The sequence below is a fragment of the Neophocaena asiaeorientalis genome, unplaced genomic scaffold (genome assembly GCF_003031525.2).
Source record: "Neophocaena asiaeorientalis asiaeorientalis breed wild unplaced genomic scaffold, Neophocaena_asiaeorientalis_V1.1 scaffold280, whole genome shotgun sequence".
NCBI lineage: Eukaryota > Metazoa > Chordata > Mammalia > Artiodactyla > Phocoenidae > Neophocaena > Neophocaena asiaeorientalis.
Genome location: NW_020185321.1, coordinates 5,201,855 through 5,213,578, shown reverse-complemented (window position 1 = coordinate 5,213,578; position 11,724 = coordinate 5,201,855). Strand labels below are relative to the sequence as shown.

General features: G+C 59.7%; 1 protein-coding gene across 1 annotated transcript in view; it reads right to left on the bottom strand.

Annotated features, from left to right (window-relative positions):
• Nucleotides 1–11,724, bottom strand: part of KMT2B (lysine methyltransferase 2B) — a 20,162-nt gene that overhangs the window by 5,627 nt on the left and 2,811 nt on the right. The window contains 27 exon segments of the mRNA XM_024734118.1: nucleotides 1–2; nucleotides 5–934; nucleotides 1,018–1,245; nucleotides 2,323–2,483; nucleotides 2,585–2,663; nucleotides 2,741–2,861; nucleotides 3,098–3,256; nucleotides 3,990–4,127; nucleotides 4,208–4,299; nucleotides 4,395–4,510; nucleotides 5,112–5,185; nucleotides 5,316–5,420; nucleotides 5,506–5,595; nucleotides 5,670–5,854; nucleotides 6,027–6,140; nucleotides 6,637–6,754; nucleotides 7,226–7,321; nucleotides 7,421–7,567; nucleotides 7,689–7,802; nucleotides 7,944–8,042; nucleotides 8,323–8,417; nucleotides 8,717–8,995; nucleotides 9,226–9,281; nucleotides 9,443–9,722; nucleotides 10,007–10,157; nucleotides 10,252–10,365; nucleotides 10,600–11,723. The exon segment at nucleotides 1–2 is cut by the window's left edge and continues 224 nt beyond it. Coding sequence (XP_024589886.1) covers nucleotides 1–2; nucleotides 5–934; nucleotides 1,018–1,245; nucleotides 2,323–2,483; nucleotides 2,585–2,663; nucleotides 2,741–2,861; nucleotides 3,098–3,256; nucleotides 3,990–4,127; nucleotides 4,208–4,299; nucleotides 4,395–4,510; nucleotides 5,112–5,185; nucleotides 5,316–5,420; nucleotides 5,506–5,595; nucleotides 5,670–5,854; nucleotides 6,027–6,140; nucleotides 6,637–6,754; nucleotides 7,226–7,321; nucleotides 7,421–7,567; nucleotides 7,689–7,802; nucleotides 7,944–8,042; nucleotides 8,323–8,417; nucleotides 8,717–8,995; nucleotides 9,226–9,281; nucleotides 9,443–9,722; nucleotides 10,007–10,157; nucleotides 10,252–10,365; nucleotides 10,600–11,723 — 5,267 coding nt within the window.

Here is an 11,724-nt window from a genome sequence, read left to right as displayed (position 1 = left end):
TGCCCCAGCTTGTTGACCAGGATGATCTTGGATGTGGCAGGGTTGGGGGGCTCGGGGGCAGGGCCCAGGCTCAATACCCGGACCCCTGGGGCCCCAGGGAGCCAGGCAAACGTCCGGGTGGGGTCAGCTGGGCTAGGGGGCAGGCCCTGAGGGGGCTGGCTGCCATTGGCCAAGGGAGGTGCTGGGGGGAGTGGCTCCTCTCTAGGCCCAGCGCCCCCCTCCCCAGGCCCCCCTAAGTTCTTCAACACAAAATCCACAATTTCTGACGGCAAGTCCTCGGGAGGTCGAGCCCTGTCCCCTGCAGCCCCGATGACCCCAGCCCGGCCTGCTCCTGGCCCTGAAGGTGGAGTCCCCTGGCCCCGAGGCTGCTGGACTGCCTCGGCCTCACTGTCGGTGCCATCATCCACTCCGTCCAGCTGTTCAATGCGGGGGGCTCCAGGGAGGGCTCCAGGGGCCAGGGCAGGGCCAGACACCACAGTCACAGGGAAGTGGACGTAGCGGGGGGTGGGGCTGGCCTCCTCCTCCGAGCTGTCCCCTGGGCCCCCGTGGCTGCTCCCCACTGCCCCTGCAGCCACAATCTCTTCCTGGAAGGGCTCAGTCCCCAGCAGGCTGGCCGCAAAGTCCAGGTCAGCAGCACTCAGTCCTGACACCACCTCCATGTCCTCAAAGTCTGGGCCCAGGTCTTCAGGGGGTGGTGGAGGAGATGGGGCCCGGCCAGGGGGAGCCAGCTCCCCTGAGGTAGGTGTGAGGGCTCTAACGACTGAGGTAGGAGGGGGCACCCTGAGCTGAGGAGAGGTTCTGAGAGGGGGAGAGGCCCGCCGTGATGGTGGCAGCCTGGAAGCCAGGGGGCTGGGACGACGGGAGCGTCTTGGGGGAGCTGGGAAGTCCGGGTCTCCCACTGTAGGGATGTGGTGGGTCAGAGAAGATGGGCTTCCTATAGGGAGAAGGGTCAGGGTCAGCCAGGAGCTCCTGCCTCACCCTGCCCCACCCCTCTCCCATACACTCTCAGGTACTCACCAGGGGAGGGCAGGGGTCCAAAGGAGACACCCCCCAAGGGCCTCCGGGATGGTGAGTAGTTGGGCACTTTGATTCGAGCCCCCGAGAAGGAGCGGGGGGCTGGAGGTGGGGCGCTGCTTGGATCCGGCCGAAGTGGGGGGTCCTGGTTCTCAACGGGTGAGTGGTGCTCAGGAGCTCTAGGGATAAGGGCACCTGTATCTGGTGGGGGGTCCACATGATCTGGGGGCTCTAAAGAGGCAAAAGAATGGCATCATGGGTGGCAGGGGCTCTTTGTGAAAGCCTCCCCTCACATACCCTTTGTTCTTCTGAACCAACCGCACCTTCTCTGCCTGGCCCCTGAGCTGGGGAAGGTGCATGGGTTCCCAGTCATCACCCAGGTCCCAAAACCCTCTATGGCTTCTGCAAAACCTCCATACACACCTGGGTCAGAGTTCCTTTGTGACCCCTCCTCACCCATCCTTTGCCATCTCCCCACTTCCTGGCTGCCTACTGCTCTCTGATTCAGGCCCCACACAGGGCACTGCCCTCTCTCCAGCACGGCCAGTCCTACCTGCTCTGCACATCCCTGCCACATCAAATGCATCCACCCCGTCCTGGTGCTTGCGGCTCCCCATTACCTGGCTCCACCCAATCTGTGCAAGCTGATCTCTGCTGCCTCCTCCCAACACTTCCTTGTTTCCAGCCAGGATGGCTGTACCCTCCTCCCCTCTCTACCCTGTGTCACGCTCCAACCCAGAACAAACACCTCACCCACAAGCGCAATCCAAATCTCCTCCTTCTCCCATTCGGCCCACAAGGACCTCTCCCTCTACCTATCTCCAAGCCCATTCTTTGCTTTGTGCCATCCAGCACTCAGCTACATCCCTCAGTGCTAGCACAGATTGGAAGGTGCCAGTTTGGGAAATGAGCAGATTTAGGTTTGAATCCTGGCTCTACCACTAGGTCACTGTGGAGAGCTACTGCCCTCTTTGAGCTGTACAGAGGAGCTTACACCTTTCTCAAAGGGCTGCGGGGAGCATTACACGAGCACGCAGCCCCAAGTCAGGTGGCCATAAATGCTCCCTGCATTTGTGCACAAGCAGGTAGCATGGCTCTCTCCCCTCAGCGTCCTGGGAGACGCTGAGCACAGCCCCCGCACACTATGCGCAGCCATTAAGTCATCGCAAACTACTGCCATTACAACAAGTGGCACAACGGCAAGCATCCTGGGGTTTCCTTAGGGCACAAGGAGAGTCAGGGCTGGTGGGTAACTGTTTGGGGAGGGCAGCACTCAGGGAAGAAAATGAAGGAGTTCCAAGGCTGTACCTGAGGAAGGGGCGGGGCTGTGCACAATGGTCTGGTTCTCCTCTGCCGCCTCCAGGTGAACCGGCTCTTCCCTCGGCCCCCATGGCCGATACTCCAGAATTCGACACCGATACCAGCAGCGCCGCCGAGCATCTACTGTGCTCCAGTACAGACGGGAGCACCTGACGGGTGGGCGTGTGGGACAAGAGGGTCAGGACAACTTAGGAAACAAGATCCAGTCCTGGAGACCTCCAGCCCCACCAATGTCCCTTGGGCTGCTCACTGGTAGCCAATGGGGAAGAGCCGTCCCTCGCAGTCTGAGAGATCAGAGAGAGTGCCCAAGGAGTCGATTCGGATGGAGCCTATGGTGCAGAGGAGAGGTCAGGAGGGTGGGCGCAGGCAGGGTCAGGAAGACCAGAGTAGAGAGCAAGCTGCTTACCAATGAGCACATTGATGGCATCAGGTTCAAGCCCCGTCAAGAACTTTCGCTTGAAGTTGATACCCTCAAAGTCCACATAGACTCGGCGGAGAACATCAAAACCGTCAGGGGTCACGATCTCCTGGGAGGGGGGTGGCAAATGGGGTTGCTGGCAGGTGAGGGGGATGTGAGGGAAGGCTCTGGAGGCAGAGACTGGTCAGTCAGGGGCTTGACTAAAGGACTGGGGGCGGGGGGTAAGGGAACAAGGAAGAGACACTGAGAGGCAGCTGGGGCCAGGCCTGAGGGGCTACAGAGCTCCCTGAGTGGAAGAGGAAGAGAGTGCAGTGGGGAGCTGTCTCCCCCAGGGTGCGGGCCCACCTTGCCATCCAGCAGGTCTGTGTGTTTCTGGCAGAAAACTTTCTTGTCATCCTGGAAGATGCAGTAGCTGGCCCGGGCACACATGAAGTGGAAGTTGCTGAGGCAGGAGGAAAGGCAGCAGCCCACCGTGGCTCCAGGCTTCAGGCAGAGCTCACAGCGCTGTGGGGGGGAAGGGGCTGCTAAAGGGAGAAGCCAGTGACCCGAGCCAGGGTCTGACACTCAGCATCGTTGTCCTTGAGACTCTGCTTGGGCCCCTGCCTAGCCCAGCACCTCACCAAGCAAAGGCACTCACCAAACATTACCTCTCCCCTAGCTGCATCCAGGGCCAGGTACATATCAAAACCATTTCAGACTGTTTGATACAGAATTGCAATAGGAAGAAAAATAACAAGAGCTAAGGCTGAGAGTGACATTTACCTTACCATCTTCCTCATGCTGTTCTAGCATGGAACCTGTATTATTTCATTTAATCTTCACATCTGCCCTCCGTAGTACGTCTATCATCTTTCTGAGGGTGAGCTGGAGACGTTCTACAGTACCTGACTCAGGTTCGAAACTTGTAAGGGTGATTCTAACTCAGGCTACACCTCACCTCATAGGGATGTAATAAGAGCTAGATGCCACACTGTATGGAAAGCATCCAGCACAGGTTTAATCAACAAGATTCAACAGGCTAACTTTTAGTCTCCCAGGCTTCAGGCCCATATTATGGCCAGAGAGCACAAACAGGAAAAGAGCTGCTGTCACTGCAGCACCACAGTGCTGGGACAACCAAGAAAGGTACCTAGGACCAGCAGTAGAAGGACAAGCTGTGGCAGAGACTCAACAAGAGCTGTCTCCGAGTGGAGCAGAGCCCCGAGGACTGCCCACCTCTCCAGGCCCGTGCCCTCACCATCTGCCTCCCTCGAGCCACAGCAGCGTGCACGTTCTTGAGGGAGCCGTCATTTTCTTCGAACACTTCGGCTGACCAGATGGCACAGTTGACGTGTGTCCACTCATTCTGCCCGATGTACAGAAGCCGCCCTGCCTCCTGGGGACAGAGGAGGGTGGCAGGAGGGGGGGACCCAGAGACCAAATCCCACAGCCTGGGCTTCATGCAGTAGCCCTCACCTTAGAGTCTGCATCCCCATATTTGAGGCACAGCGCACACTGACGGGGGTCCTCCAGGTGTGAGAAAGCAGCTGAATCCTTGCCTTGGAAAGCTGGAAGGGGTGTGGGAAGGAAGGTCCAAGAATGAGGACCTGGAGCCTGGCCCACCAACCAGGGGATCTGGCTTCCAGCCCCAATTTCCCAGTACCTGTTGAGGGATCCCCTGGAGGCTGCCCTGATTCTGGGGTCTCTGGTTCCTGCTGCCTCCACTGAGCGTAGACATGGTCCAGGGAAGGGGGCAACACGGCATTGGGGAGGACTCCGCTGTGGACAGGCAGGGTCAGCCTCTGACACGTCTCTTAACGGGGTGGGGGATGCACTGGGGCCCACCCACAGTATCAGCCTGAACATGCCATGACACCCTCTGTCCTCTCTCTACGTGGAATTTCTCTCAGGCTCCCAAACAAGCCAGGCCCTCTCATGCCACCTTTGGCCCACGAAACACTGTTCCTCATGCCCGGAATACTTTTCCTCCACTTCTCAGCTTGGATGTCATCTCTCCGGAAAGCCTCAGGCCCTAGGCTCCTAGGCAGGCGCCTCCTCTGGGCTCCCACAGCCCCTGGGTCTCCCCATCAGTGCCCTGACTGTCTGGGTCATCAGTGCCTGCCCAACCTCCCAAAAATGGCTCGCCCACTGCTGTCCCCAACACTGCCTTGCATAAAGTAGAACCGAAGTACGAGTTAACTACACAATCTGAGTCTCTGCTCGTCTAGAACCACTGGGGACTTTCATGCTGGTTCCACCACCCTCCAGACCCTAACCCTGTTCCTCGTCTATTCTCAGTCCAGCTTGACCCTGGATTCCTAGGTGCCCTTGCCTTTGCCCTCACTCCCTGGTTCCCCTCCTGCTACCCAGCCTCGCTCACTTGGGCAGCCGGGTACTCCGTCGCCAGTACTTGGGGTCGTGGGCGTCGAACCAGCCGAACGCAGACTCTAGCAGCTGGGGAGCAGGTTAACAGGATGAGAACTGGCTTCCTCAGGAGAGCTGGCGGGGGCAGGGTCTAAAGGACCCACTCTCTCCTCCCCACTACCATACTAGCTACCCTCCAGGCATCCCCCAAAGAGCTCACCTTCAGTAGGAGCCCCTTCGTCTGGCCTCCAGCCCGGCGCTCCGGCGTCTCTCCTTCTTCCGAGTGCCTCATCAGGATGCCCACCACATCCTCCATGAAGCTGTGCTGTAAGGGGGTTTGTCAGGACTCGAGCCTTGACCCCAATCCTCTCCTCCTGGCACCCACCTGTTCCTCTCCGTGTCCCACTCACCACTGACTTGTAGTGGCCATCCTCAAAGCGCTGGCTCACAGAGTGCAGATCACAGGGCCCTGGGTGCAGCTGCTTTCCATCCTGCCCACACTGCAAAGAGGGGAAGTCAGCAGGGCTCGTGCTGGGCCTAGGCCCACCCCGTCCTGCCACCTGGGCCCCCAGACCTGGGTGCACAGCAGCAGTGGGCCTGCCACCTTGGAGCTCAGCAGGCCCTGGAGCACCTGGCGCAGGCCCCCCTGCAGGGCCCCACTCAGGGCCTCTCGCCAGCGGGGGTGCGTGGCCCCAGCACATGGCCCACAGGTGTACAGCACCGAGTCTGGCAGCCCCGAAAGGATCTCGTAGTCTTCATCTAGAACAGCCAGGGCAGGAAAGGAAAAAATGGTTTAGGGAGATGTGAGGGCTTTCAGCAGCCCCCAGATCACCAAGAACATTCAGCCCTGTCCCCTGAGGGCCTGTGGTGAAGGGTAGAACAGGGATCCCCAAAGGACTGAGGCCACCCCCCAGGTAATCCACCCACTCACCTGAGAGCCCTTCGCACTTCGCGTGCACCCAGTGGTCGCACTGGGCGCACTGCATCATCTTGCTCTCGTAGTCGTTGTCTTCATAGCAGCGTGTGCAGATCGGGCAGTAGTTTCCTGGAGCGAGAGAGAAGAAGAGACAAGTCAGAGGGGGCTGGTGCCACTGGCTGCCCCTCAGAGCCCCTGTCCAGAGGCCAGCCACCCCTTGACTGCTGCAGGAGCTGCCTCTATCATGCCCCACTTGGGTCCCTACCATTCCCCAAAAGCTGGCTGAGGACAGGCTGTTTTCCTAACTCTGCAGCCCCAAGGCCTCACAAAGTAAAGAGCTTTGCTAAACATGCTGCCTGAGTAAATGAGGAAGCCCAGGTCTTCAAAGAGCTCAGTGGAGACTTGAGGTTCCAGGAGGCATCTCAGGGACCACCACAAGGGTGGGCTCCACGCCCTCCACTCCTATTGCCCTCAGTGGGAGAGTACTCTGAGTGGAAGGAAAGGCTCCATAGTTAGAAAAGAGTAGAAAGCCACTAGAGAAGAGTATCTGTTCCAACTGCTTGTCTAGGAACCTGGCCCACTCCCCGGTGGCCCCCGGGGCCCCGGTCCCCTGCCAGGTCCCCACCTTTCTCATAGAGCTGGGTGCACCTGGGGCAGAGGCTGTAATCTCCCGACCACTCGACGTCCCAGTTCTTGCCTGGAGTCGCCCCACAGCTCTTACAGCGCACGCAGGCTGAGCAGATCTGGGAGGGCAGGGCGACATTAGGGGGAAAGCCAGACACCGGGCTGGAGCAGTGCGAAGCGGGGGTGGGCAAAGAGGAGGCAGGAGACAGATGAGGAAGGATGGGTAAGAGAAGAAAAGGTGTGCAGGAGAGGTGAAGAGGAGGAGGAAGGGAGAAGGAAAGAAGCAGGGCAGGAGAGAAATGAAGTGGGGAGATCGCTAGAGTGAGACGGAAGAGATTAGGCTAGAGCAGGAAGGGGCTGTGAGCTGGGGGCCATGGAATGCATGAGCCCGTAAAACCATTACATACAAATTCTGCACATAAATCTTGTCTATGTGAAATTCTTGAAGAGGACGTGTAATGCTTATCAAACTCTCAGAAGGACCTCCACCCTTCCCCTCCTCCTGAGAACCCTGGCCTAGAGCAAGTCTGGGGGTGGTGTGCGGCATTAATCAGAACTCCAAAGTAAGGGATGGGGGCCTCATCTCTCACCCAGTGGCGCCGTTTGCGTGTGGCCCGGGTTGGGTAGCTGGGCCCCAGGCAGGCTGGGTGGTAAGCATGGCGGCAGCGTTCGCACTCCAGGAGGTGCTGTTGGATGTTGAAGAAAGACAGCAATGGCAGAACCTACTGGCACAGGGATACCCCTTCTCTTTCATGCCTCCACTGCCATGGCCCTCGTGCCCAAACCTTGGATCCCCGGCCTTTGCGCCCACAGACATGGCAGAACTTGCAGCGGCGGCAGCACCAAGCGTCATGATGTTGGGGCAGGGGCCGCTCAGCCTCCTCCAGGCAGAATGGGTGGAAAGGGTCACAGCAGACTTGGCAGAACACCAGCTGGGGTGGGGAGACGGAACGACAGGCAGAGCGTGAGGCCAGAAGGCTAGGGAACGTGACCCTGTGGAGAGGGCCCAAGAAACCAGATTCGGGGGGCTGTGAAAAGAGGCAGGGGTCCAACCTCATGCAGGCCTTTGCTGGCACACAGCAAGCACACCATCGGTGGTCCCCCTGGCACGGAGGTGAGTACGCTCAGGCCGCCCATCAGCCACACGTTCTCCAGATCACAGTCCTCCTGAGGGAAGAGAAGACAAGGGGTCAGAGGGCAGCCAGGAACACAAGCCAGATCCAACCTTAGAGCCCTGGCTTCTCACGCATAATTAACAAGCTTCTTCCCACCGTAGTCCCCACCACCCTCCCCTGCTCCATGCCGTACCTTAAAATCAACACGAACCCGGTGCACGCCATCAGGGGACTTCTGTTTTCCAGTCCAGCCATTGGGAAAAGAGACAAAAGGGCCAGGGGCCAAAGCATCCTAGGGAAGATGGTGGTGCTCAGAGTGCTGCCAGCCCCACCCTTTACCAACTTTTCTCCTCACCGCCCTCTCCTCCAGCCTTCCCAACCCTGCCTTTTGCCCAGATCCTACTTGGCCTTCCAGAAGGATAGGCCTGCTTCACCCGCTCAGGACCTGTCCTCTGGCGTGGACACACCACGGCACTCAGGTGAGCCTGTTACCCTGACTTGCCAGGAAGCTCCTTGGGATGGAGCCATGCCTTCCACAGGACTCGGGGTTCCTGGTGTGGGGCTATGCTGACCTTGTCCAGGCGCCTTCGGGCCTTGAGCTGCAACACAGGCTGCAGGGTGGGTTTGCGGGGCCGACTCTGCTCCTCTGGTTCTGGTACTGGCAGCTCTAGGCAGGACACGTGAGCGGTGAGGTTTCCCCCTCCTCTCTGCCCCATTCCCCCTCCTCTACAACCCCCAATTGTTACCTGGATCCCCAGGGCCTTCTTTAACTAGACAAGGTCCACTAGGATGACTTGGGCCTTGTTCAGCAGGCTACTGAAAACCTCCTGCACCCGTCCTCCCTGTCCACTAAAACCACCCCCCTTCTCTACACTGAGACCGACAAGCCCTGGGTCTGGGAGTCCTGACCCTTCCACACAAAAGACACAGGACTGACTGACAGAGGAAGCCACGAACAATTCGCACCATTCTCTCGGGGGGTCCGACGCCGAGGAGCAGGGGGACCCCCGGGCTCTGAGTCATCCGAGTCCTCGAAGATATCATAGGAGGGTCGCTGTTTGACGCAGCGCCGGGCTGACTTGCGCTGCAGTAGGAGGGAGTCCTGCTCCTCGGGCCCCGGGGGGGCCACCACCTCCTCCCGGGGCCCCCCAGCTCCCGCCCCCCGGCGTGGGCCTGGAGGACCAGGGGAGGCCTCAGGAGATTCATCGGAATCCCAGGGCAACAGCGTCTTCACTATCGTCCGGCCTGTGGGAACAGGGGACTTAGTAGGATCTGAGCTCAGCCAGGGACATGGGACACTGGGATGGAGAAAAGCCAGAAAAAAGTGGGGCAGAAGCGAACAAGCACACGATGGAAAAGAAAAGAAAGGTGGTGGACTGCAAAGGTATGGGGAGGAGAGCAAAGAAGACATGGTTTTCTCCGTACCACACATCTCAGTAAGATTGTGTAAAGAAATGCTCCTCAAACCTCGTTACCTTTTTTGGCCAGCCGTTCCATCTTCCGAGCCTCTATCTTGTCACACTTCCGGTATCTGGGGAGGGGAGCAGCACGTCACCAGGGTAGGGGACTGGTGGTCTGGGGGAAGAGAGGAAGCTCTCCACAAGGATGCCAATCCCACTGCTCTGCTGGGGCAGGAGGCCTGGGTAACCGACAACCATGGGTGGGAATGGAGGCTGCACCCCAGCTACTCACACACAGCACTGCTTCTTGGTGTTGGGGCCGCCAAACTTGGGCTTGTCCAGGCAGTTGACACAGGACCCACAATCCTGCACACGCAGGCAGCCCCGACAGTGTCCACACCGTGCCATCCGCATCTTCTTGCCATGATGGGAGGGCAGTGAGCGCCGGGGTGCATGTGCCAGGGTCCCTCCAGACCCCGCAGGCTCTGAGTCTCCCCCAGGCCCTGTTGGCTCCACCTTTCCCCGCCGGGACCGAGATGGGACGCTCTCAGTCTCAGATGCTGACGACGTATCTAGTGCAGCGGAGAGGCCGGGATGGAGCCACAAAGCCACCAGGAGTTCTACCTCATTTCCCTAACCTCCCCTAGATTCCATTCAACTGGCCTTCTGGTCCCCACTTTCCCACAGTGCTCCCATTCCAGGTGCTCCCAAATCTGCTCTAAGACCTAGCACTCCAACCCACTTGCCACCTGGCCCCAAGCACCCGACTCAGCTGCCATTCTCCCAGGTTCTTGATACCTTCACTTGCCCCCAAACTTGACACAGCTGTCAAATTTCCCAACATGCCCGTCCCTACCCTCCGTGGCGAGGTCCTGTCGATCCCGGAGAGGGAGAGCACTGAGGCGGGGGACGTCTTCGGGTACCATGGCCCGGGCCTGACCAAGGGCCACAGCAGCGTGGCGGCAGACATGTTTGATGCGGGGGCCTTGCACAGGGGACTCGGGGCCCTGGGGGGAGGAGAAAGCAGGAACATATGTGGAGCACTGCCCCTTGTGGCCCCGCAACCAGCCTTCTTCAGAGGGCCTTCTTCCCACTCCATACCGACGGTCTCTCTCTCTTAGTTTCCATCGATTCATCTTCAGACCTGACAGAACCTCTGTCTGGGATCTGCTTGACAGCCCCCACGACCTCCTCCATCTGCCCTCCAGGGCTTGACTGGTGGGGGAATAAACAGGGTCAGAGGCTAGAGAGCGAGAAAAAATGGGGCCAGGAGACTAGCATTGGGGAGGGATGGGGCCAGGGAAGGAACACAGGAAGCTGGGGGACAGGGGAAGGACTGGCTCTGAAGGTTCCCTGCAATGCTGGAGGGCGTCTAGGGAGGGAACGAGGTTCAGGGGTTGCAGAGAATTGAGGCTGGGTGCAGGGGCATGGCCCCAGTACCACGCTCACCGGCATCAAAGATGCCACCTTCTGCTGCTGCTGCTGGTCGATCTTGATTAGCTGCACCTTGGCTCTCTTGAGGAGGCTGAACATTTTCTCCTCCACACCAGACAGTGGCAGGGAACCCAGGCCTGCAGTCCGGGCCTTTTCCAGTGGCGGCGGCTGCAGCTGTGACTGCGGCTGTAGTTGTGACTGCTGTGGTGGGAGCGCTGGAGGCAGCAGCTGGCTGTGCAAGGCCTGTACGGGCTGCTGCAGCTGAGCCTCAGGCTGCTGCCCACTGCTTGGAGCTGGAGCCCCAGGAGGCGGCACCTCGGCCTTAACAGGAGTGGCGACCACAGGGGCAAATCGAGGCAAGCTGAGGTGGTTCGTGCGGCCCACTGCCCGTGGCTCAGGCTCAGCTGGAGAGTCATCGGCAGGAGGCGGCTCTGGCTCAGGGGCTTCAGGGGCCCCAAGAGGAGGAGGAGTAAGCACCGATTCGTAGATCTTCAGGTGGGCTTCGCTTGGGGTAAACTGAGGGGCCCGAAGGAGCAGGGGCCTCCGGGACGGAGTGACGGGTGCAGGAAGCGGGGGTGGGGCTGGTGGAGGAGCAGGGGGAGGAGGGGGCAGTTCCCGGGTCAGTGAGGTCCAGCGAAATGTGGGTTCCCTTAGGATGGACCGTCTCTTCTCAGGGAGTGGGGCTGGGGTAGGTGGAGGAGTTGGGGCACGCGGTGGAGATGGGGCTGGCGCTGGTTCCTGGGGTGCGAGTGGGGAGGTGGCAACAGGAGGCCGTAGAGTAGGTGAGACCTCCACCTTTGAGGGTTTGGGCGGGTCTTCATCCATAAATCGCCGGGGCGTCTTGATGACACGGGAAGAGCGAGCACTCACCACGGGCATGATAAACTGCCGGATGTTCTTCAGAAAGGTGGTACTTTTGGGGGCCACAGTGGGGCTGTCTTCCAGAGGGCCTCCTGTGGTGGTGCTGGGGACTGGAGTGGGAGGAGAGGTGCCCTCTGGCCCTGCCCGAGCAGCTTCCCGCTCTGCCCGCTGGCTGGGAGTCAGGGGAGGCCGGCCCCTCTTCCTGGAGCATGTAGCTGGGACCACGGGAGGAGGGGATTCTGCCTGCTCCTCTGGGGCAGGAGGCGGTGGAGGGGATGG